Source organism: Balaenoptera physalus (assembly GCF_965194825.1).
Source record: "Balaenoptera physalus genome assembly, chromosome: 19".
Taxonomy (NCBI): domain Eukaryota; kingdom Metazoa; phylum Chordata; class Mammalia; order Artiodactyla; family Balaenopteridae; genus Balaenoptera; species Balaenoptera physalus.
In genome coordinates this window covers 32,140,295-32,161,298 of record NC_138900.1, presented here as the reverse complement: position 1 = coordinate 32,161,298, position 21,004 = coordinate 32,140,295, and the positions used below count along the sequence as shown (strand labels likewise).

General features: G+C 36.2%; 1 protein-coding gene across 4 annotated transcripts in view; it reads right to left on the bottom strand.

Annotated features, from left to right (window-relative positions):
* Positions 1 to 5,263: 5,263 nt before the first annotated feature.
* The window catches only part of PHKB (phosphorylase kinase regulatory subunit beta), a 191,816-nt gene continuing 176,075 nt past the window's right edge, over positions 5,264 to 21,004 (bottom strand). For all 4 annotated transcript variants that reach the window (XM_082437693.1, XM_082437694.1, XM_082437695.1 and 1 more), the window contains 5 exons: positions 19,402 to 19,536; positions 12,940 to 13,069; positions 8,756 to 8,863; positions 6,682 to 6,822; positions 5,264 to 6,029 (listed from right to left, as the gene is read on the bottom strand). In XM_082437693.1, the coding sequence (XP_082293819.1) occupies positions 5,892 to 6,029; positions 6,682 to 6,822; positions 8,756 to 8,863; positions 12,940 to 13,069; positions 19,402 to 19,536 (652 nt within the window). In that variant the 3' untranslated portion in view covers positions 5,264 to 5,891. The remainder of the gene's footprint in view (positions 6,030 to 6,681; positions 6,823 to 8,755; positions 8,864 to 12,939; positions 13,070 to 19,401; positions 19,537 to 21,004) is intronic.

Here is a 21,004-nt window from a genome sequence, read left to right as displayed (position 1 = left end):
CCCTTCCTTGGGGAGCATGACCGTGGCAGTTGTGTGGTTTGCACACTGTACAAAGGTGCCCAGTTGAGAGGGTAACAGGGGGCTGAAATCCAGTTTATGCTAGGCTCTCTGAGCTACATGTCCAAGGCTTAGTATGGGTCTGTATCTACTCAGAGAAAGGATCTTTTTCTTTGCACAAAGGTACTAAACCTTGTGCTCACAGGGCTGAGTGTGCTCAGAAAGGGTGCCTTCTTCTAATTCACACAGCTGTCAAGTGGGCTGGCAATAGTCCTGCTGGAGAATAATGTGGGACAGTGTTATGTGTGGTGGGGGAAGAACTTCCATCCTGGAAGGACATTTTCTGTTTCTTTTCCCTTAGATGCTGATTCAGCTCTCATCTGATTCCCTCCAAACGCATTAGGTTTTTCATAATTTATCTACTGACCTTGTCCTCACCCTGTACAGCTTCTGGGAGGCCAGAGGATAGGAGCCAAATACAAATTCCTATGAGTCTTGTCTTCCTGCTGCTGTTCAGAGTTTACAGTATGAGGTTGTATTGCTTCCTTAGTTTGAATGCTGCTGACGTTGTTTTGCCAATCCTTTCTCCCTCATTTTCCATTCACGTTTTTAGTTTCTGAGATGATAGAGTAGTTTTATGAATCCGGCTGCATACTACCATACTTCCAGACTCTCCTTGATTTAACTGTGGTCTCTCTGTGCTGTTATAACTACGTTTTCACATTGTGTAGATTCTTCTACTTTTATATACCATCTATTTAAAATGCATGCTCATGAAGTACTTTTATCTGAACCTTTATCTTTAGAGTTCTGGTGAAAAGTTAAATTTATTCAGGTATTCTATAAATGTTGTTTGGTATCCGTAAGGCACTGCAAGCTTATCACATATTGGAGATGACATCAAGATGATCCCACACTCTGATTTTTTAAAACTGAAATATGACTTTTTCAAACTTAAATAAAATAGAAGGAAATCTGGAAAACACCATGCTTCTTAAAATGTTCTGGAAATGTAGCTGAATTGGACATTCAGTGAGGAGTTTCCAATAGACATTGCTTGTACAATAAACTTACACAGTGAATCTGCCGTTGTGATAAAGGAAGCTTTAAATTAGATTTAAGTCTTGTCATGCCTGGATAAATGTGCTAATATTTTCAGTCAGTCTCTAGTACAGCTGTTAAAACATTTTGGTTCTGTAGGCCAAATGAGGCTTCTAAAATTCATGAGTTCTGTGTTCTAATTCTTATTATTTTTTTCTTTCCTAATTAGAAAACAGACATTGGCTTCTGTAGAGGGAATATCAAGATTTATTGATCCCAAAATATCTTTCAGAACAACAAATTTTGAATTTCATGAAAACACAAACTCGATACATATGTCACAGATTCTGAATGCCTTCAGTAGTGGAAAACTTCAGAATTCTGCATATGTTACATTTAAGCAGGAAGCTAAAACTCATATATGCATTTGCAAATGATGTTTGTTTGATTTCAGCTAAGACAGTGGCCAATTCCTGGCAACTCTGCTCAGCTAATCGGACTTCTTTTCTTAAAAATACAACATAGTTCCTTTTCCTCCATATTTCAGCAAATATTAAATATTTCAAGGTTTTTTTTTTTTTTATTTCCAGTTGCCCTAGCTATGAACTGTCAGTCCTCAATTCTCTCCATGGGTCTCATGTTTAAGTTTTTTTATGCTTGTTTTATAAACTAGCTGCTTCATTATCTTTTCATAAACTCTCTTAATATATCAAGTATTATCTTCTTTGCCATATCCCTCTCCTTAAGATGTTCTTGACCATCAACAAAATGAAAAGACAACTTACTGAATGGGAGAAAAGTATTTTCAAATCATATATCTTATAAGGGACTAATACCCAAAATATATAAAAAACTCATACAAAAAAAATTCAATTAAAAAATGGGCAGAAGATCTGAAGAGATATTTTCCCAAGGAAGACATATAGATGACCAACAGGTACATGAAAAGATGCTCAACATCACTAATCATCAGGAAAATGCAAATCAAAACCACTATGAGAAATTATCTCACACTTGCCAGAATGACTATTATATAAAAAAAGAAATAACCAGTATTGGTGAGGGTGTGGAGAAAAAGGGACCCTAATGCACTGTTGGCGGGAATGTAAATTGGTGCAGCCACTGTGGAAAGCAGTATGGAAGTTTCTCAAAAAATTAAAAATAGAACCATCATACAATTCAGCAATTCCACTTCTGAGTATTTACCCAAAGAAAACGAAAATACTAACTTGAAAAAATATCTGCACCCTCATATTCACTGCAGCATTATTTACAGTAGCCAAGATATGCAAACAACTTAAGTGTCCATTGATGGATGAATGGATAAAGAAATATTCCACTATATATTAGCCATAAAGAATGAAATCTTGTCATTTGCTACAACACGGATGGAACTCAAGGGCATTATGTTAAGTGAAAAACGTCGGACAGAGGAAGAAAAAGACACCATATGACCTCTCTTACATGTGGAATCTAAAAAAAATAAGCAAGATCATAAATACAGAGAACAGATTGATGGCTGCCAGAGGTAAGGGGCTGGGGGTGAGAGAAATGGGTGAAAGGGGTCAAAAGGTAAAAAGAAAAAATAAACAAATATGATGCATTACTGAGCAACAAAAACAACAACAACAAAAAAAAAACAAAAAAAGAAGGAAAGAAAAGAGAAGCAGCATTTGTTTTTTTTCTGGATGCACAAACCTAAAAGCAGGATGGAAGTAACCAAATTATCAATTTCAATTCAAGTTACTTTCCTCTTTAACCATAATATTACAAGAAAACTTACATTGAAATATAAGCCATATTTTAAGTAATGGCCATGCTCATATTTTACCTGTTTTCTGAATTTGCATATGGGGGGGTGGGGAGAAAAGAATACAGTGAAAAAACCATCTATATTACTCTAAGCCATTTTGTGCATAGTGAAATTTTTTCTTCTCAAGAAAATGTAAAGTCATTTCTTTTTCTTAACACACATTCCAGACATTTTAAATGGATATTTCCTCAAAGAGCTGCAAAATTCACAAAGGAGTTCCTTGAAGTATTTTCACTATTGTAAATAAGCAAACAAAGAAAGGCCAATCTGTATGTGTGTGTTTTTGAAGAAAAAATTAAATATATGTATAAATATAAATTCAACATATATACATATATAAATAGGAATTGAATCTATGTAAATACATTTAATATATGCATGCTATGTGCATATTAATTTTCCCCACTGAAATATTATTTATTATTGTTTTTTTAAGGAGTTCAGATTATTTCATGCAAATCTAATTAATCTTCAGTACTTCTTCAAGGTGAATAATAAAGCGCCATTAGCTGCATTTTTTTTTATGTTAAGGAAAAGAATCAAATATGTAACAACAGAACAAGCTCTTTTTTTGTCACTCAAAAAAGATGCATTTTTATATAGCAAACATACAGAGTTCACAAATAATACAATGTGATAGATATATATGTTGCATGTGTGTGTACGTGTAATGGGTTCTGCATCCACAATTTCAACCAATCAATCATGGATCAAAAATATTCAGAAAAACAAATTTCAGAGAGTTCCAAAAAGCAAAACTTGAATTTGCAGCGCACTGGCAACAATTTACACAGCGTTTACATTGTATTAGGAATTGTAAGTAATCTAGAGATGATTTATCGTGTACAGGAGGACGTATGTAGGTCATGTAAATACTATGCCATTATATAAGGAACTTGAGCATCCATGGATTTTGATATCCATGGGGAGTCCCGGAACAAATTTCCTGTGGCCACTGAGAAAAGACTGTACAGTTTGACTGACTTTAGTACTCAAATGCATCCACAATGCCAAATATAAATTGTTCTAGCTCTTTCAAATTATTGATCATTAGAGATAAAACAATTATTTCAGTGATACCACTTTTATTTCCTATTATTTATGTTACTACTGGAATTTTTTTCAGAGCCAGATTCATGCTCTGAGTCAAAGGGAAAACTCAAATTGACTGACTAGTGAGGAATTGTCAGTGGGCAATGAGCGCTTATAGCATTTATCTGGAGGCTTTCAAAAGTGGTTTGTAATCCAGTAAGATCATGGTTCTGGACAGAAGCCAGTGATTGGTTTGGAATCAAAGATAGTGCAATCAGATAAGATAGCCTTAGGCCAGAATTCCTGAAGAAGCAAGGAGAACTCTTCCTAAACTAAATCATCCCCCATAGCCTGAATCAACTGTTACTGGCTTCTCCCTAGTAGGTTTTACCAGGAAATGTGGCAATCTAAGACTACAATCACATTAGAGGGAAGAAAAATCAGTCTGGGGTAGACTAGTGAGAAGTACATAGATTCTGTAATGACATACAGAAATCTGAATTCTTTTCATATTACAAGTGGAAGAATTTATTACATAATATGGACCATAGTATTCTTACCTGTAAAACTGGGATAACAATTTCTATTTCATATGATCAGTATGAAAATTTGATATTATAATTCACGTGAAACACTTAATACATAACAGGTTCTGAATAGATGTTATTTTTCTCCTTGATTTCCGAAAAAAAAAAAAGTTCTATTTGGTCAGATTTTTACCTCATTTTTCTCAATTTTGCCAACCTGCACACGTATGATTTCTTATGCAGGATCTAGGCAGTGTACCTCAAAGTTATGAGGAATGTGCCTGACTCTTCAGATTTTTTCATGTGCTCCTGCATCCATTTATTTGATATCAATTTGACTTGTCACTGAAGCTACTTTGTCCTTTCTTTCTTAGATCCTTTCAAGACTCTACAAATGGGCTGCATTTTTTGTGACAAGTTTGACTTCTCAGGTGAAACTCAATAATAAGACTGGTCGGAAAAATGACTCTCTTTGGGGCCAGGGCTCAAATTAATGGGCTTCACTGTAATATTCAGTAAGGAAATAAATTCATAAAATTTAAATGTTTAATCTACTTTATATTTTTATTGACATTTGCTTAAGTAAATTTGGTAACAAAATATGTGTAATTGTAGGTACCATAGATTCTCTTCCATTTCATCTCCTGATCAATTAAATGAAAATATTCAGGAGTAATAAACTTCATACTGTGAAAAATGGGAACAAAGAATGTATCCAGATATATTCATTAATTCAGAAATAAAATTTAATGACTTTTAATTTTGTTTTTTATGAGTACAAACTAGGTTAACAGTCCACACTTCTGAATAATCTTACTTAAATTCTGTTTTTAGTAAGGGCACAAAGAAAATATTTGATCAGGCATAGATTTATTATTTTAGTTCAACCACTACAGTTAGCACAAATACAAAACCACAATCATGTTTACAAGGCAAAAATTGTACAATAGCTCTGTATACTAAAATGTTATCAATAATGCAGTTTGAGAATCAAAATATCAGCTGGATGATTTTGCTTTTAAGATGCATACTGGTATCTTTTTCTAGCACTATAATGCCACTTAAAAAAATTTACCTTTCCACATATTTTCATTCCTAGTACGCATAATTAGTTGGGAAATTCATTTAATTGGCAGTAAGGTGGGAATTTAGTCCAAAGTGCAAAGACTCATTTTGAGGAGCTGTGTAATCATAAAACATGCAGTGGTGAACTTTCAATTCATAAACAATTACTATTGTTCAGTAAAGATTATTATTGTAGTGGGCATAATCATGATAACTTATTTTCACTTGATTATAAGCAGTTCTTACCATCAGATTGCTCATGGCATGCAAGAGGTCCAATAACTCTGCCAAGGGTGTGGCAACCACTCACCAGCATGATCAGCCCACACATTAACGGCTGCCTTGATTAAGCTTCAACACAAACTTCACACACTTCTGGAAAACCTGCCTCAACAGAGTCTCTAACACCTTCCTCACTAGCTAACCAGACATGGGTCATCATTGCTTGGCTTGACTTCTCCTTCCAGCAGCAAATTCATCACGACCTTTGTCAAATAGCTGCATGTTCCTCTTTTTCCCAGGGGGGGAGTATTGTAAAAGGAAGTCATGTCATCCTACGAAGGAAAACAATAAGCAAGTTGTTTGATTTTTTTGTTGGTAAAGAGTTGACAGGTAAAGTCAGTGTCAGCCTAGAGGGAAAAATAAATTCACAGAAATATTTCCTCATGGAAAAGATGAGCTTCTTGAGTTTTTCTTTTATTTTCCTGAGGTGTCTTCTCAGCATATAAAGCAAAGACAGACGTTTTTAGTATTCTCCTCTTTGCTGATAATTTTTATTTACTTAGGGAACCTTTTTACTGACAAGCATAAAATATTAAACAGAGAGCCTGGAAGGGACTATATTAGGTAGTACACAGCACCAGTGTAGTCTGTTACTCATTCCCATCCTCCCCAGAATTTAATTTTATAGACTTCTGGAATCTATGGCTCTTTTCTGGTAAAACACATTTTAACTGCTAACTATAAAAAGGAAAATTTATCTCTTCTTAGATTTCTTTTTAGTTAGAACTTCATAGCTGAATTGACTAGTAATTAACTAAAAAGTAACATTAATTCCTTAAATAAATCAGACTTCCCTCTGCCTCTCAAGTACTCTATTTTGTACTCCGTAAATCTGTTTCATAAGTTAAATGATAAGAGATTAGGGATATTTTGAAGAATAGAGACAAAAAAACAATTCTACAAAAAGCTATTTTGTCTACTTACTTCTTTTTCAACTTCTTTTAGTTGACTCTCATCTTTTTGAAATTCATGAAATGCTTCTTTCACCAGTTTGTCTAGATCTACTTTGTCTTGAAATTCTAGCTCAGGGTTTCTTTCCAGTACAGTGGATACAACCATTAGTAACTAGAAGAGACAGACACATTGAAAGCCAATTATATGAACCATAAAAGCGACACAGTCTGGATATGTTTTCATTCTTTACTCAGACTGATGTATGGTCCTCATATTCCACAGTGTGTTCTGTACAATGAGAGGCTTTAGGATCATCCACGGATGGAATCTTCCTAATCTTGCCAATTAGTAGCATGAGTTCTGTTTGGAAACCTCACTTTTTTTTTCATTGTATGTATCCCTGTAGCTGTATGGAAATGTTTTTTAGTCACTTAAATAAAACTAATGACTTAGAAAAATGACTTTTTTAATCCTGTCAACAGTACATAGTGCCCTATTCACCCAAAGTGTCTGAACTCTTTCTGGTCTTCAGGCCTTAATCCTTGGTGGTAAGACACCAGAACAGTATCCAGTGGAGCAGAGGCTGCCTCGGAAGAGGTGGTAGGCAACAAAGCCAGAGAAGGCAGATGAGTTCAGTGGAGATTCTGGATCTAGGCTCAGGATCAAATGACTTGGAGTCTAGCACCCCAAAATGAGTATAATTCTGTGACATCATAGTATTTTTCAGGGGACAGTTATGTTTTAAACAATATACTTAACTCTGACTATGACATGAGTACTATTTGGTTTGTATAAGCTATCTTAGTTTAAGGCATCATCCTATTCTTTGGCTACCCTATACATTTATCTAAGTAGTAATGTTCATTTTATATGACAAACTAATATGCAAAGATTGTATCTGAGTATACAATGCTTGGTAAAGACTTTCTCATAATGATTATGGCTCCTAAGTTGGACATGGAATTATGGCCTCATAATCCCCAACTTGGGAATCTTTCTGCATGTATTTTATTGAAATGCTTCCCAAACAGAACCGGAAAGAACCAAAGGAAACAGAAAAATCCAGGGGTCACAATGTGGGAGACCTTGGCGCAGGGCTTTAGTCAAAAGAATTCGAAGTTTTGCTCAAGTACTAAATGTAGATTTCTTCTGCAAAGAGAATGACTTTATTTTAGAGATAACTATGGGCACAAGATACCAAAAGGTTAACAGCACAAGGAAGGCATTCACCCTTCTAAAAACCCCGTCTTTAGACGGGGATTTTAGGAGGTGCCACATCCAGTTCAGCACTCACTGAGAGCTTCTGTATCAATAAGACATATTACCCACCCTCAAGAAACACAAAGTCTGATGGAGACATTCCCAGAGAAACAGACAAAGTGAGGATGAGCTATAAATTATATCCATTCATTTGAGGGATTCTCTATGTATTTTTTTTCTTTTTTCTTATTTATTTATTTATTTATTTATTTATTTATTTATTTATTTATTTATTTATTTATTTATTTTCTCTCTATGTATTTGATATAATGTTTTAAAATGGCAAAAAAATATGTGTACACATGCACATGCACGTGTGTGTATGCTAGCATTTAACTTTATATGGAGCAATGATGATACACAAAATTACACGCCTTCTCTGTTCACAGAGAGATGTCTAGAAAGGTGTCCCTCAAAATAATAGTGACAATCTATTGTTAGTGGATATAGAGACATTTTTGGCTTTCTTTTCTATCATTTTCTGAACTATTGAAATTTTGTATAATAGTCATGAGTTATTTCTGTAAACAGAAAAAAAAAAAAAGACAAATAGAAAAAGGTCACTTCCTCTCTTTCATGGTATCGTTGATGCACTTACTGTGGGGGTGAGTGTGTAGCTGAGAAAGTTGGGCAGTTAGCCTTTCCACCCTGATGGATTGAAGATGTTTGAATTGTTCATGTGCTTCAACTTGGGTCAGGGATGGCCATCTTCTCCAGGACTCAACTGGAGATTTGGGTTAGGTGAGGAGTGGAATTCCTGGTCTCTTGGGCAGTTTCCTTATACTAGTTTTCGGGGAACAGATAGAAAGCACTTCTTCAGCAATCTACATTTTAAAATACAAACCTCCACAACTATCTGTCTGTATTTTGGCTGGTCGATATTTCCCAACATGTCTTCAACAAGGAGAGAGAAATTCATCTCATACATGGTCATATCTGACAGGGTTGGTTGCTGAAAGAAATAACGCAATATTAATATGCTGCATTGTTATTTCCTGGTTCCCACTTAATAGGAAAATTTCATTTTCTAGTCAATAATCGTTTTCAGCTTCTACAAAACCTCATAGAGCATTTTCAGCTATATGACTATCGGATTTTATATATGTCAAATTACTGAAGCCAACCAGCTGACTATTGTGATAAATTAAACCTCTTGGTTTTAGTAGTTGTCTTTACTATATTAATGTTTTTAGGGAAAAGGGACAATATTAGAAAACCACTTCAATACACAAACAGAACAGCCAAAAATTGAGACAACAAATAAGAGTACATATTGCTTTCAGAATTAACACAAGAAGTTATTATGCTTGCTGTCAGACTTCAGCATGTAAGTCACCTGCTATTAAATTAACATCATTTCTGTGTCAGGTCCTTTCTGGGCTGGCAGCATAAAAATGCATGCAAATAAGTGAAACAACATTATGTGCAGAAAAAAGCAAAACAAAAAAAATGTTCTCTACTCTACTCTTTATATTTCATTTAAGACAAGAGTATTGCAAAATCTTCCATTCACATTCCACAAACCAAATGAAAGCAGAAAATAAACTCAAATCTGAACCAAATCTGGGCATGGTAGATAATCTTCAAAGGATGGAAGGAAAGGCTCTAAATGCTAGGCTCGTATGGTGGAAAGCAGATGGAGTCCCCAGAATTATTACCAGAGATGCAGAGATGATGAGTCATACTTATTTGCTTTTACCTCAGTGATGATTTACAGTGAACTTAATCACAGCCTCAGAACAATGTCTATCTACGTACTACTCAAAATGGGACCCAGCAGAAATGTCTCCTTTCAATCAAATGACAGCAGTGTTATTCTGCTTGGTATAATAATGCCTCAGTCCTATATTCAGTGTGGTCCATCTATTGTATTCTGTATTCAATACAATCCAACATAATGTTAATGTTTACAGGTAGTACCTAATTAGGGGAAAATGAAGCTGGTTGTTCAACAGGGTACGGGCATACCTTGTTTTATTGTGCTTCACTTTACTGCACTTTGCAGATTTTTTTTTTTTTTTTTACAAATTGAAGGTTTGTGGCAACCCTGTGTTGTTAGATGACGGTTACCAATTTTTAGCAATAAAGTACTTCTTAATTAAGGTACGTACATTGTTTTTTTAGACATAATGCTATTGCACACTTAGTAGACTACAGTATAGTGTAAACATAATTTTTATATGCACTGGAAAACCAGAAAATTTTATGTAATTTGCTTTATTGCAATCGTCTGGAACCAAACCTGCAATATTTGAGATATGCCTGTAATTATAACTGTTTAGATGTCTAGCAATGAGACTAATGGGGTTACAGAAGAAAAAGAAGAACTTGTCATGGGTTCACATCAATTTCCTTTTAATATATCTCATTTGAAAAGTCAACCTAGCTAGTGTGCAATACGATAGTTAAACCTAGAGAAGAGACATCAAGGCTGCCTTATTTTCCAATCTCTGAAAGAAGTGGCAACTGTAGCAGAGAAGTTAAGAGAAAAGGCTCAGAAGTCAAATTGCTGGGGAAGGAGGTTGCACTCTGGGTCAGCTACTTCCTAGATGTGTGACCTTGGAAAAACCACTTAGCTGTGCTTTAGTTTCCTCATCTGTCAAACAGTAACAATAAAGTACCTACCTCAAAAGACTGTTGTGAGGATTAAAGGAGCACTTAGAAAAGTGCCTGGCACATAAAAATACTTAACATGTAGTTGTTGTTAGCATGGAGAAAATACTAAATGTAACTGGCCTAGGCAATTAGACAATTAAAAGAATATCTGGTAGGTATTAGCAGGGGTTGGGAAAGAAGCTAACAAAACATTGCCAGAGTCCACTGTACACGGACACAAGGCCTAGCAGAAGAAGCAGGACACGAACAGTAGAGGCCAGCTCCCCACCCACAGGAGACAGAGCTGCCCCATACAACAGTCACAGAGCATGTGGGAAAGGGCTGGAGCACCTATACTGGCAGCCGACAAGAACCACTCAACAGTTTTGTTAATAGCATAAAGAATACTTTTAAAAAGTTCTTATTCATTTTTGAAAATAAATAATAGATTCACAAGTTCAAATTCTGAAAGGTTAAAAAGGGTTTTCAGTGAAAAGCTGCTCTGTCCCCCCAGACCACAGTTCCTTTTCCCAAAGGCAAAGACTAGAACGCTACCAATTTCTCGTGGGTCCTTTCAGAAATACTCTATGTACATATAAACAAAATGAGTATGGGTGTGTGTATTTAAGAATATTTTATTTTCGCAGATATAGAAATCAAACTAGTAGTTGCCAGTGGGGTGAGGGAAGAGGAGAGGGGCAAGATAGGGGTAAGGGACTACAAGGTACAAACTATGTATAAAATAAATAAGCTACAAGTATACACTATATAGCAGTGGTCCCCAACCTTTTTGGCACCAGGGACTGGTTTCATGGAAGACAATTTTTCTACGGAGAGGGGTGGGGGTGGGGGGGATGGTTTTGGAATGATTCAAGCACATTACATTTATTGTGCAGTTTATTTCTATTATTATTACATTGTAATATATAATGAAATAATTATACAACTCACCATAATGCAGAACCAGTGGGAGCCCTGAGCTCGTTTTCACTTGCCACACTCCCTGTAGGGTTTTGATATGAGTCTGCAAGCAACTGATTTATTATGGTCTCTGTGCAGTCGAACCTCTCTGCTAATGATAATCTGTATTTGCAGCCACTCCCCAGTGCTAGCATCACTGCCTCAGCTCCACCTCAGATCATCAGGCATTAGATTCTCATAAGGAGCACGCAACCTAGATCCCTCGCAGGTGCAGTACACAGCAGGGTTCACGCTCCTATGAGAATCTAGTGCCGCTGCTGATCTGACAGGAGGCGGAGCTCAGGAGGTAATGCGAGCGATGGGGAGCGGCTGTAAATACAGATGAAGCTTCACTTGCTTGCTCGCCCGCCACTCACCTCCTGCTGTGCAGCCCACTTCCTAACAGGCCATGGACCAGTACCGCTCTGTGGCCCAGGGCTTGGGGACCCCTGCTATACAGCACAGGGAATACAGCCAATATTTTATAATAACTTTAAATAGAGTATAATTTATAAAAATATTGAATCACTATGTTGTACACCTGAAACAAGTATTGTAAATCAAGTATACTTCAATAAAAAAAGAATACTTTGTATAAAGACCTTCATCAAGAATAATTTGTTTGATGTTTCAACACTATAAACAGATACAGTACTCCATTTCTTGAAGGCCTAATTATTCCCGTTTGTGCATAAGCACAATGATTTAGGTGTCAGGATTAAATAAAATAATTAAATCAAAGAGGCAGGCCAGTTTATATAACTTGGGAAACCATCTAAAGGAGGGAACACTAATTCATTCGGACCAACGGTAAGTTACATCTCAATTAAAAAAGTGATTGTCTAATGACCTAAAAAGTTACTGTACTTTTCACATTCAGTGCAGTTCTTAACTAGTAATTTCCTTATCCACAGCATTACTAAGTCACCTTGTTTCTTAAGACTGATTTGGTTCTGTCTTTTGAATGTATGTTTTCCTGTTTGTGAGGTCCCCCAGCACTGGCCCATTACAGTTGGTGGTGAAGGAATACCACCACTCAGTAATGTCAATATAAGAAACCCTAAATTCACTAATAAGCAAATAAAGGAAGGATAGATTGCTTGGCAAAAGGTTTGACCATACGGTGTCTTTAAACTGAGAACTTCCTTGAAACATCTGAAATATGATAAAACAAATTTTTTTTTTTATTGAATACAACTTTCAAGCAAAATATCCATTTGTAAAGCAAGGCTTTTTTATAGAGGAACACTAAAATTGAAAAATAAAAAGAACTCAGATTGGGAAAAACTACTTCCAATCCAATTGACCAGACTTATTTTCTCCCTTCAGGTATCTGGATAACCCTACTTTAAATACTCTTAGAAAATGGAATAAGTAGAAAAGTTATTTTCGAAGCAGAGAAGGAAAGAACTCTCTGCTCCTTGAGGTCCCTTTAGAAGTCCCTTTACTGACACAAACACAGTGGGGCTGTACCTGGGGCAAATGCCTTCCGGCTACAATGATTCCATTGGGTGTGCGCTCCAGGATCTGCCACACTCGGTCATAGAACTCAGGGGGAGTTCTATTCAAAGAGCCATCGATCTGACGCCTGTTCAGCCAACATCTGTAGACCAAAAGAAAATGCCTCAGTGTTGAAAAACAAGCTTGTTCTGGCAGAAAGCAGGGCTTTTATATTCCATATACTACTAAATATTTCAAAGTGAAAACAGAGCTTGCAGGAAAGGAGAAAATCTCCAAGATTTAAAGAAATTTAACAAGCAAAATGTTATTCTCTAGTAAGTTACTTACAACTCACTATGTGATTAAATGACTTTCTAACATGTAAAGCAGCTCAATGTAAAAACCCAGCAGCAGTCATTTTCAAAATTAGTTCACATGGTCCTCACATACAATAAAATGTAAGCTCCATGAAGGCCTAGGCATTGTATTGATATATATAGCTGGATCATTACTATACACTTCTCCAAGAAAAGTGCTTTATAAACACCTGATAAGTGGGTGAATGCTCAAAAAAGCATGATGTATCTAATGAAATTACCTTATTTTAAACCTTATGTGTCAATTTAAACCTTATATTTAGTTTTAAACCTTAATTTAAATATGGCCAAAGTACCAGTGCTGAAGAATCAGTTACCAAATTTTACATGTCATAATAATCGACATGTAAGAGTCAAAATTCTAGAGCTATTATTTTCATAGATTAAATATTAAATCTTAAAGATATAATAGTTACTTCAATCACAAACTGCTAAAGATGCAGAATTTGCATAATCTGAAAAGAACACACAAATGACACAGTAGTATATTCTTACAAAAGCTGAAGATAGGAACAAGTATAAACTTTTTATACTTGGTATTAAAACAGGCTGCAGAGTAAAATGTGTCATCAACCACAAGGTGGGAATGTAATGACCAACAGTATTTCTAGGTGTGAAGATAGCTATGCATGATACAGTAAACAGAAAAAGACATTTTTGTTCTGGTGAAAGAGAACCAATGAAATTACATCACTACATAAGTGAGGAGGCACTTTTTTGGACATACAGCTTCTTCTGGTAGACCCACACTTGTGTGGCTGGGTTCAGTGCTATGCTAAAGAGAAAAAGCCAGAGGAGTTCCTTCATGACGTTTTATTTTGGATAATGGGTGTGCAAACTGAATATCCTATATTCTGCGTTTGATTTTTTCCCCCTATTTCCTTTGTTTGGCAACAACAAAAGAGATGTTTTCCGAGTTCTATGAAGTCATGGTTAATACTATAAAAAGGAGATGTTTGCTTAGAACAACATAAAAGGTAGAAATGTGTGAATACTCACAGAGGAGGAATTATTTTAGAAGAATTCTCTTATTTTTACTTTTTTGGCTTTTTATTTCGAAAAAGATTAGACTTATAGAAAAGTAAAAAAAAAAAGAAGTTCCTCTTTACTCAGCTTCCTCTACTTCTGTCATCTTACATAACCAATAGCACAACTATTAGAAACCAGGAAATAAACACTGGTACAATACTACTAATCTATGGACCTTATTCAAATTGTGCCATTTCACCACAAATATCCTTGTTTTGGTCCTGGATCCCATCCAGGACCCCACACTGCATTTAGTTTCCAGGTCTCCTTAGGCTCCTCTACTCTGTGACAGTTCCTCAATCTTCATCTTTCACGACTTTGACATTTTAGAAATGTCAGTTATTTTGTAGAATGTACCTCAATTTAGGTTCATCTGACGTTTTCTCATGATTAGACTTAGGTTATGCATTTTTCACAAGAATACCCAGAAATGGTTGTACCCTTCTCAGCACATCATATCAGGGGGTATGTGATGTTGATTTATCTTATTACTGGTGATGTTAACCTTGATCATTTGGTTAAGGTGGAGTCTGCTGGGTTTCTGCACTGTAAAGTTACAATTTTTCCTTTTACAATTAAAAAGTATCTTGAATGGAAATACTTTGAAATTATGCAAATTTTCCGTTTCTCATCATACTTCTACCCGCTAAATTTAGTGGTTCTTGCCTGCAATAGTTATTACTCTTGTATTTGCCTAATGGTGATTTTTTTTTTAAATGCATTTTTTAAAAAATGTATTTATTTATGGCTGTGTTGGGTCTTCGTTTCTGTGCGAGGGCTTTCTCCAGTTGCAGCAAGCGGGGGCCACTCTTCATCGCGGTGCGCAGGCCTCTCACTATCGTGGCCTCTCTTGTTGCGGAGCACAGGCTCCAGACGCGCAGGCTCAGTAATTGTGGCTCATGGGCCTAGTTGCTCTGCGGCATGTGGGATCTTCCCAGACCAGGGCTCGAACCCGTGTCCCCTGCATTGGCAGGCAGATTCTCAACCACTGCGCCACCAGGGAAGCCCTGGTGATTTTTTTATTTCCATCATTCCATCTATACTTATTAATTGGAATTCCATTGTAATACAAGTCCCTTCTCTCCCATTTATCTATATATATCAGCATGGACTCATGGATATTTATTCTATCAGATGTAATCCAATAGTATCATTATTTATTTTCTTGCTCAAATTGTTCCAGCTTTGGCCATTGAGCCTTCTTCACGCTGTCTCCAGCATCCTTCTAACACACCTCTATAATTTTTTGGAGCACTTTCTTACTATCTGGTACCACAAGATGCTCCAGGTTCGTCTTGTATTTTTCTTGACCCAGCCCTGGAATCAACCATTTCTCCAAGGAACTCTGGTTCCTTTATTAGAAAGTGGTATTTGGAAATCAATATCTGGGCACTAGGTTTGCTCATTGCTATTGGGGATTCATTGCTTCTAGGTTCTCTCAGTGGACAATTAGGAAAGATATGGATGTATGCTCGCATATACACACCCACATTTATTTCTGTATCTATTTCTGTATCTATACATCTGTGTAAAAATCATGAATTCATACTGATACTCCCAATTCCAGCCCAAAACCACAGGGTATATTCTAGCCACTCCTCTTTCCTTATTTGTAACTACATTTTCCAACAGTGAAAAAAAATCTGGCTCAAATTAGCCACATTTACTTATTTATTTAATATCAGTGTGTGTATGTATACACACCATATATATAACACTATGTATGTAAGTATGTGTGCAAATATATATATATAAATATATATATATATATATATATATATAAATTCCAGAATTGCTAATTCCTACCTCTGTGAGAAAAAAATTTATTATACAGAGTATAGGATTTGTGTACAGTTCTTTTTTGTTTAGCTTTACAGTGTCTAGTCAATGTTTTCCAAAGGTACTTTGGTTAATTCTTGTCGTCCCCTCTCCCTTCAGTGTGGTAATATTATTCATTTGTAATATGGTTAGGGTCAGTTGTTACTGTTTGTATTCTATTTTGGGTACCTTCCACACGTGGATTAATTTTAATTAATTATTTACATTTGGGGAATATAAAACATTACCATAGTTTAAGAGTCAGAGCTATTCAAATGGTATACTCAAATGGAAGGTATATTCAAATGGAAGTATTGCTCAACCCTCAACCCTACTGCACTGTACCTATTTTTTTCATTCTTCCCACCCTGTTCCTCCCCACTCCCTGAAGGTAACCAATTAGTTTCTGATTTATCCTTCCTGTATTTCTTCTGTAAAAATGAGCAGATATCCCCTTCTTTCTTACATGAAGAGTAGCGTACAATACATACTCTTTTGTACTTTGCTGGTTTTTTTTTAAATTTTTATTTTGTTTATTTTATTTCTTTATTTTGGTTGCTCCTGGTCTTAGTGGTGGCAGGCGGGTTCCTTAGTTGCAGCTCACGGGCTCCTTAGTTGCAGCTCACCAGCTCCTTAGCTGCAGCACGTATGTTCCTTAGTTATGGCACATGTGCTACTTAGTTGCGGCTGGCAGGCTCCCTAGTTGCAGTTCACGGGCTCCTTAGTTGTGGCATGTGAACTCCCAGCCGCAGCATGCATGCGGGATCCAGTTCCCTGACCAGGGATCGAACCCGTGTTTCCCCACACTGGAAGGCAGATTCTCAACCACTGCGCCACCAGGGAAGTCCTCTGGTTTCTCTTCAGAGTGTATAAACCTTTCGTCTTTTACTTTGCTGTTTTTATGTAACGATATAGCCTAGAAATTATTCCATATCAGTTCATAGAGACCGCACTCATTCTTTTTTCACAACTTCATAGTACTCCACTGTGTGGACATACCACAGTTTATTCAAATAATCCCTCATGCATGGGGACTAAGGTCATGGGCATTCCAAAATTTGCAATTATAAACAATGATGCAATGAACAACCCTGTGCATATATATAATACCTATTCATGCTGTTGGAGGCAACCTCCAGGGTGGGTCCCTAAAAGTGAGACTGCTGGGTCAAAGGGTAAGTGCAAATGTAGACTTTTTTTTAGATGTTGTCCAATTCCCATATAGAAGAGTTGTAGTCACCAGCTATATATGGGAGTGTCTGTTTCTCCCCAGGCTCAGCAAATGTTTACCACACTGTTTAACTTTGCTAGTCTGATAGATGAGAAATGGTATCTCAATGTGTTTTAATTTACACTTCTCTAATTATGAGTTAGTTTGAACATCTTTCCAAATATTTAAGGTCCATTTTTTAATGTTTTAAATGAACTGATCAATCATATTTTCCCCCATTTTTCTCTTAGGTTTTTGGTTCTTTGTCCCTCAATTTTTAAGATTCTTGGATATTACCTCTTTGTAACAAATGTTTTGTTCCAGCTTCTCAGTTGTCTTTTGGCATTGTCTATTTTTTCACCATGCAAAATGTTGCTTTTAATTTTTATATAATCTTTTATTGCCCTTGGGTTTGAATCATAGTTAGAAAGTCTTTCCCATACCAAGGTAACAAAGGAATTTACCCATGTCTTCTTTTTTTTTTAATTTATTTTTTTATATTTATTCTATTTTATTTTTGGGGGCTGCGTTGGGTCTTTGTTGCTATGCACGGTCTTTCTCTAGTTGTGGTGAGCTGGGGCTACTCTTTGTTGTGGTGTGCAGGCTTCTCATTGCAGTGGCTTCTCTTGTTGCGGAGCACAGGCTCTAGGCATGTGGGCTTCAGTAGTTGTGGCACACATGCTCAGTAGTTGTGTCTTGCAGGCTCTAGAGTGCAGGCTCAGTAGTTGTGGCACACGGGCTTAGTTGCTCCACGGCATGAGGGATCTTCCCAGACCAGGGCTCGAACCTGTGTCTACTGCACTGGGAGACGGATTCTTAACCATTGTGCCACCAGGGAAGTCCCAACCCATGTCTTCTTTTAGCACTAGTATGGTTTCATTTTTTTTTTTAACGTTTAGATCACTAACCTGTTTGGAGTTTATTCTCGAGTACAGTATAAAGTATGAATTTTATTTCATCTTTTCCAAATGGCTATCCAGTTGTCCCATCACTATTTATTTAAAAAGTCCATCCTTGACCCAATGATTTTGAGATGTCATACATGACATTATCATACATGAAATTTCCATATGTTCTTGGGGGGTCTATTTCTGGACTTTTTATTCTGTTTAACTGTTCTATTTTTCTGTTCATGTACCAGCATGACGTTATTTTAATTATAAAGGCTTTTAAATATTTTTACTGTCTCTCTTAGGGCAAGTCTTTGTTTTATGTTTTTCTGGTTATTCTTGCATGTTTGTTTTTCCACAGGAAGTTTAGTATTAACTGGTCTAACTCCATAAAACAGCTTGTTGGAATTTTATTGGAATTTCATTAAACTTGTAACAGACATCTTTAAAATGTTGAGTTTTCCTGTCTAAGAACAAGGATGTTCTTCCATTTGTTCAAATATACTTTTGCAGAAGACTTCTTTTCTAGGTATTTCTAGGCATATAACTATACCTTGGAAAGTACCAGGCACACAGATAGTGCTCAATAAATGCTTGCTTCAATAATTTTATTAAAGCACTTTCTGTAATAAAAATAACTCTTCAATTCAATGCAATCCAAAGTATTTGTTTTGCTTTTATTCTAAGGTTAGCACAAGTTAAGTCTAAGACAAGTTTTACCTGAATAAGTTTAGAGTCTACTCAGAGAGACACAGTTACAGGCAAGATATTTAAGTAACATTACCAAATCCAAACTTTTATGCCAAAATGTTGGGAGGAGATGGCGAGTACTACAAAGGATCAGAAAGGGAATTGACCAAAGTGGAATGAAGTGTTACATTCTGCATAGAATAATAAAAATTAAGAAACATTTACAATCTATACCTGAAAAAAGTATAAAATTCAAATCAACACAAAATCATAACTGAAGACAATTTTAATTAGTATCTCTAGGTATGCTGCCCATCTACTGGTCTTTGATACTCTGCTGCATTTTATTTCTTATTAATACCTTACTAATTTCATATATATATATATATATATATATATATATATATATATATATATATATATATATATATAGTTATTGTAAATCCAGAGTGTCCTGTAGGTAACAAAGGACCCTCATTACCTTCTATTCCGTTGAGGCTGCAGAATATCCAACAGAAGCTGTTTCACTTCACTAGGTGACAACTGATATAAGTCTCTGCCTGGCTTGTATCCGCCACGGATCTGTAGTTCATACTCCATAGCATGGATGATCCACCTGAAACAAAACAGGGAAAGCATGAATCAATAACTCTTGAAATAAAATCACCTTGTGCTTCTTTTGGCAATGCCCTTAACAGCACTGACCCATCCAGAGAGGAATGAAGAAAAGGCCATTTGAATTTCCTGAACTGATGATATAATTACTTCCATCAAGATTATGTGACAAAGGGGCTTCCCTGGTGGTGCAGTGGTTGAGAATCCGCCTGCCAATGCAGGGAACATGGGTTCGAGCCCTGGTCAGGGAGGATCCCACATGCCGCGGAGCAACTAAGCCCGTGAGCCACAACTACTGAGCCTGCGAGTCTGGAGCCTGTGCTCCGCAACAAGAGGGGCTGCGATGGTGAGAGGCCCGCGCACCGCGATGAAGAGCGGCCCCCACTTGCCACAGCTGGAGAGAGCCCTCGCACAGAGGCGAAGACCCAACATAGCCAAAAATAAATAAATTAATCAAAAAAAAAAAAAAAAGATTATGTGACATGATCAGACTCTTAAAAATGAGCCCTGCTCGTGCACATGTGGTTAGGTAGTAAAACATGAAAATAGACAGGTACTTAGGTTCTTACCAAATGAGACTGATGAGTAGTGGCTGCCACACTACTATTTTCTTAATACTAGATATATGAAAAAAACAAATAGGATAAAAATAAATCATTTTAAGAAATGGGCTGAGATATGCTATTATATAAACATTCCTTTCCCAGGACGGACAAGTATTTTTTACCTACTTCATTTATTTTGTAGTCATTCCCTTATAATTGGAAGGGACAGAGGAGAAATACCTGCCTTTGAAATACAGGCACACAGTTAGTTATAACTTAATTATACTAGTATGTCAGAGAACATACTTTGATCAGTAGATTTCAGAAGAATCTATTCTTTGATATTTAAATGCTGTTCATGTACCTATTATTAAAAAAATCTGTAATAGATATTTAAATGCTGTTCATAAAACACATTTTTATTACAGAAAGAGCTTTAACGTGATTATTTAGGAAAGCAATTATTGAGCACTATTTGTGTGCCTGGTAGTTATATGCCTAGAAATGCCTAAAATATTTCATCATTTTATGTGTAAATAATTTTATTATTTAACTTGAGAAGCTTTTAGTAAGTATTTTTACAGTTTCATCTCATTTCATTTATTGTATTCTGAGGAAAGAACTCGGATAAACTAGTTATGCAAACCAAAGAAAACTCAGGAAATAATACTATGCCTTAGGGAACCAGAACTCTACAGACCATTAGGAAAAGCTAGGGAATTCGTTTTACACAGCAGATTCCTATGCTTTATCCTTAAATCCTTTGGTGAACACTGAATAGCAAACAGAGACAGAGAACTGCAAAGAACGTGTCTTCATTCACCCAGGCTTTGTCTCCCAAAGGGGGTACTGTATAGCCAGCCCACAGGTAGAAACGTCTAGTTACAGCAACAAAGATTTAAAGTGGCGAAGTTACTGTGCCCA